Here is a 5,207-nt window from a genome sequence, read left to right as displayed (position 1 = left end):
CGCACACGAGTTCGCCGAAAAGGGAAGAGAAATAAAAAAAAAAAAAAAAAAAAAAAAAAAAAAAGAAGAAAGATTCTAATCTAATGGTTGCTATGCTTTTTTCTACAGGGCACCCCCCGAAGAGAAAGACACTAATATTAGCCTTCTCTTTCAAGTAGTCTCAAAGCACAAATTCTACATTTTGAACTAATCTTAGCTAAAGAAAGAAAAAAAAAAAAAATCCTCTTTTGTGCTGGTTTTTAAAAGATTCTCTGCAAAGACATACCAAGTACTCAGGTATTCAGCAAAGAAACTCTGAAGCTTTTGCCGAGGCGGGAATTCAAATTCAAAGTTGGAATCTAAGTTCTCAAAAATAAAAGCTCTAATTTAATGCTGTATCCATAGAAGCTAGTTAAGAAAGCCTTTGGTCAAAATAATTTATGAGGGTAAGATTGATAGGCTTTTTGGTGCTTATGTGGATGTCTCCATGCAAATTTTTTGAAAGGGAAACAAAATGGCAAGGGCGAGATCACAAAGAGATATAAATCCTAGAAATCTAATTATAACCATCAAAAGATTGGATACAAAATCGAAATCTCATTGAAAAAAGGTTGCTAAGCTCCAAAGCAATTTGCACCCTATACATTCTCACAGTTTAATTGACCAACATTAACCGACCATTGTGCATATGATTCTGAATCTTTATCAGAAACAAGGAGAGTTATACAAAAGAATCAGCCATTAATTTGCTCAATGCTTTGGTTGCATAAGCAAGTTTGTGTATTTCTTATGTTGTTGGCGCACTTTCAATGCGTGAATGCACGCAAAAATAGGTACAATTCAAATGCTAGTCCATCGTCAGAAGAACAGATGTAATCAAAGAATGGATGATATAATAATTAGTAATACACCTATCCTCTTCAGGGACTGCTCTATAATCAAATTGGTTGTAAGTTCTGGTTCAGAAGAGAAATGTGACTAGAGCGGCTAAGATCGTTTTAGGGCTAAAAAACTTCATAGTTGTTTGTACAATTGCACCTTGGAAGTCATCTGATTGATCCAAAAACTTTCTCTGCTAACACAAAAATGAAATACAAATCACGCGAGTCGTATTAGAGCAAATAAAAGAATTTTTAGGGGTGTATATATGTATATATAAATACCTGCAAAATCATCTATTTACATACATTTACATCACAGAAAAATCTGAATTTTTGTGTATAACCCTCAAGTCATTTTAAGTTATGGGGAAGTATGTTTTGTATCAGAAAAACTTTCTTTATTATAGATGTCAATAGATAATTTTGCAGGGGTTATTAACATACTGCAAAAAATGTCAATATGTCATGTGTAGGGGACTTCTCTTTCTCACCTGTGTGGCTTCCTTGAGTGGGCCCCAGCATTCTATCCGATTATACTTCTTTGATCTTGAATGGAAGTACACCCACACCTTTGCATCCATCAATTCTGGGTGTTGTGTGAAGAGAGCAGCATCTCCATGGATTACAGCTTTGAGAACCTAGGTTAATATTAACTTAATAATAATAACAAGCTCAATTATTTAACTAAGAGCCACTATATTCTTAACTATTTAATAGTTTCTTGAAACCTAAAGGCGAAAAGAAACCCTTAATTCTTGCATTAATGAAAGTCGTAAAGCCGGAAATTAATAGGTGATGATTAGGGCCTATTTGGTCAAGCAGGAGCTTCTGCAGAAGCACAGTTTGAGTAGACATATCTAAGCTTTAAACTATAGCTTCTGCTTTCGTGCGGTTGGATAGAACTTGGCTGTTTTGAGAAAAGCCAGGATAAAATGGCAAAAGAACAGGGGCATTATATTAAGTTGCAGCATTAACTTACCAATGGGAGCTCCTTAGAGAAGATGTGATATCTAAACCCAGCTGCGAGGTCCTGCAAACGATTAGCCCCACTCACATAGCAATGAACATGCAAAGACATCTCATCTTTCACCTTCTTCCATTCGGCCACGACATCATCCATCTGCAATGTCGATTGCCAGCTCCGCAACTGTCACCACATAAATTGAAGTAGTCATTGTTTGTGAGAATTTGAGAGGGTCAATTTTCGTGTCCATTAATCCTACCAAGTATTCAAAAACTAGAAGCTTCTGGAAACCAGGTGTCTGGCTAACAGAATGTAGAAGTTAGAATGAGCTTTTATGCTCTACGGCATAAGCTTCATCTTGAGGCTTCTGCTTCTGCTATATAGCAAAAGCTGTTGATGGTTGATGGATAAATCATTTCATATAAAGTCTACACATATCAATTCGGAGAAATTACTGTTGTTAAATGATTATATTGAAGTTCCTTGCTAAAAAAGGAAATGTCTCATAAGCTGGGGAAAGAAGAGCTTATTGCTTCACACCTGCTCACTACTGATACTACTGGAAACAGCTAGTGTCAAATTAGCTGTTAGGTCACAGTGAGTGAGAGTGTAGGCTCTTGGAATGGTGCAGAATGGCTGTTTGTTCATTTCTTCGCCGACGAACTCGACCTTCAACTTCGAGGCCTCGAATGTTGATGGAGGGCCCAGTATCCTAGATGCCTGATAATAAACGGATAATAATATCACAAAACCAGTATTTATTAACTTAATAAGTGTAAATTTAGTAAAAGAAAAATAAAAGAAACAAACGTAATATGCAACAGTACTTGATACGCAATCAAATAATTGATTTCTCCATCAAAATATTATTAGTTTTGTAACTAATCGGCACTTCCGATACAGACGATTGATACACTGTATCTCCTGCTGCTCATAAATGGCCCAGATTAACAAATGAATAAATCTTGAAGAATACAACTGAATACAGAATGTGTCAGTCATGTAGGATTGCACAGATTGCTTGTAAGAAGAGAATTATAACACCTCATTAGAATAGCATGGCCTCAGCAATTTTTCTCAGAAAAAAGAAAGCATATCCCTAACATTTTTTTTTCCTTTTTGTCTCTTGAGGTGAAGTCCTAATAATGATTCCTCAAAAAAATGAGTATCAAATGCTTAATTGGGCAGAAGAAGGTGATGTTTGGATGGAATAAGTGCTAAAAATCTAAGCTGCTTACCTCTCACAGATTATCAAAAAAAAAAAAAAAAAAAAAATGCTGCTAATCTCTATTAAATAACATATTGCAGATCTATTCAAATTCCCTAAAATTAACTTCCTATACCTAAAAACCAGTGGAATACCTCTTATTTCATGACATATTAATGTCTACAAGCTTTATAGAAATATATTGATCATTCTGTTTTCAATTTCATATTATTACTTGTGCCCTGTAAATTAATTTTATTATTAAAATTCTGCTTTTTGTTTGCAGAACACATAAAAGTAACTCTAAGATGCAACAGTGTAAGATTCTCACCACCAACATTTCCTTTATCTCTCTCCACCATGATAGAACCTGACATCAATGTATATGCATGGCATCTGCCATCTCCTATTAAATTGGTTTTTTGAATAACATAATATCAAATCTGGTTTCTTCCTAAACTACAGTCTGTTTTTGATCCTCGGACTGCAGAAAATTATCCAAATTTTCAATTGCCAATGCTCTGCTAAATATAGCCGCTGCAGCTGAAAGCAGAAGTAAAGATAGAACACTAAATGGCATAAATTTTTGAAAGTTGTCTCTTCTGTTACCCTTTCTGTCTCTAACATTACGTTAAGACTCGACTTAAAATTTTTCCGATCAATCTTCTAGCTAACAATTAGAACCAACCTCTGCATGTGTTTTTTTTTTTTTTTTTTATGTTTTTTTTAAAAATTAAAACATAGGTCCAATCCATATGTACATTTGTTGGGAAAAAGAAAATTGAACGAGAAATATCATAAAGACGCTACAAGTATGACGATAAAACAAACATATTCCTATGTAAGATAGAATTAAACAGAAGGAATTCGAACTCAGAATGTTCTGCTTAATTTGATCCCATGTTGAATAAAACGATATACTCTAAAGCCCCATTTGGATGTGTGGGCATCTTATTCCGCATATCTCTTTAATTTTCTGAATAAGCATGCAATATTTTGGTTACTGAGGAGGAAATAGATAAATCACGTCATGGGTAAAATACCCTATCCTACCAAATCTAGAGGAGTAAAATCAAACTAAACTCCTCACTTCGTTAAATTGCACTAAAAAATCATCGTACGGAATAAAGTTTAAACCGTTATTTGTACGGAGGACGTATTCAACGCTCAATCTATGACGCGATTGAGCAATCCACAAAGCAAAAATTGCATCAGCATTGCTACATTTCGACGATAATTGCTGAAAAAAGAAGCGGCGATCGATCGATCGAGTACCAGAGAGCCGTAGAAGTCTCTCCTTTCGCAGCTCACGACCACCGCCATTGGCTTCATCGGCTTCCTAAACATCGACGACAGCGGCGACGACGACGAAGTAGGAACGGGAGCGAAGGAGAGGTTGATGGCGACGGCATTGCGAGCCGCCATTGGAGAGGGTTGGGAGGAGGAGAAGAGCATCAATGGAGGAGGAGGAGGAGGAAGAAGAAGAAGAAGAAGGAGACCTCCATCCACTCATCCTTCACAAACCATCTCTCTCTCTCTCTCTCTCTCTATGGTTTTGGGTTGGGCGACGTGGAGGATTGAAGCGGAGGAGAGAGAGAGAGAGAGAGGATGGACGCCAGATTGGGGATTTTTTTTTTTTTTTTTTTTTTTGAACAACGATGCCTTTTCTTTTCCTTTTTTTTTAAATTTTTTTTAATATCTTCTTTTTTTAAAAAAAAATTCGTGTGGCTTTGGATAATTCTCGCGTATTTTTGTTACGCCTCTGATCGAGTGACACGTGGACACGAGTCGTTGGGTCCCACTTGTCAGTCTAGTAGTTGTCGGTGCGTGATTGTAATTTCTTCAGTGTCCCGACACATGATTGGTACTCCGGAATAAAGTGTTTTTTTTAGGTATTGGGTTGCCACATGGCGTGCTCCTATTGGATGGTTGTGGGAAAAGACGGATAATGTGATAAGTCGATTTGAGTATCGAGCAACGACTACTCGAGTCCACAATTCCCGCCGAAAATTAAAAGTAATAAGAATATAAGAGAAGACGCTATTGAAATTTAATAGATCACTATCATCTTAACTGAAGACTATTATCATCCTAATCGCATATCATTCATCCAATGACTAATAATTTATGAATGAATACAAAGGGTTAATACTCATAAAAGTATAGTAGTCCTAGC

The 5,207-nt window shown here is 36.2% G+C and overlaps 1 protein-coding gene across 3 annotated transcripts; it reads right to left on the bottom strand.

Annotated features, from left to right (window-relative positions):
• Positions 1 to 638: 638 nt before the first annotated feature.
• LOC109704249 (protein STAY-GREEN LIKE, chloroplastic-like) lies at positions 639 to 4,628 on the bottom strand. 3 transcript variants are annotated; one of them, XM_020225010.1, is made up of 5 exons: positions 4,307 to 4,628; positions 2,365 to 2,544; positions 1,915 to 2,007; positions 1,352 to 1,498; positions 639 to 1,051 (listed from the first exon to the last, which is right to left on the bottom strand). In XM_020225010.1, the coding sequence occupies exons 1-5, from the start codon at positions 4,484 to 4,486 to the stop codon at positions 941 to 943; spliced, it is 711 nt and encodes a 236-aa protein (XP_020080599.1). In that variant the 5' UTR covers positions 4,487 to 4,628; the 3' UTR covers positions 639 to 940. The 3 variants fall into 3 exon arrangements, with proteins under 3 accessions (XP_020080599.1, XP_020080600.1, XP_020080598.1); XM_020225011.1 differs by having other exon boundaries at positions 1,951 to 2,007; positions 4,307 to 4,623; XM_020225009.1 differs by having other exon boundaries at positions 1,840 to 2,007; positions 4,307 to 4,601.
• Positions 4,629 to 5,207: the final 579 nt, after the last annotated feature.

Source organism: Ananas comosus, unplaced genomic scaffold (assembly GCF_001540865.1).
Source record: "Ananas comosus cultivar F153 unplaced genomic scaffold, ASM154086v1, whole genome shotgun sequence".
NCBI classification, from domain to species: Eukaryota; Viridiplantae; Streptophyta; class Magnoliopsida; order Poales; family Bromeliaceae; genus Ananas; species Ananas comosus.
Note: the sequence above shows the minus strand (reverse complement) of the source record. Positions and strands in the feature narration are given on the sequence as shown.

Bases quoted from the DNA above. Each gene is read 5' to 3' on its own strand.
- LOC109704249 (XM_020225009.1), bottom strand. From the start codon at position 4,486: ATGCTCTTCTCCTCCTCCCAACCCTCTCCAATGGCGGCTCGCAATGCC. The intron at 2,008-2,364 runs GTGTGAAGCAAT...ATGTGGTGACAG, and splicing joins GTAGTATCAGTAGTGAGCAG to TTGCGGAGCTGGCAATCGAC. The intron at 1,052-1,351 runs GTGAGAAAGAGA...TTGTGTTAGCAG, and splicing joins CACTCAAGGAAGCCACACAG to AGAAAGTTTTTGGATCAATC.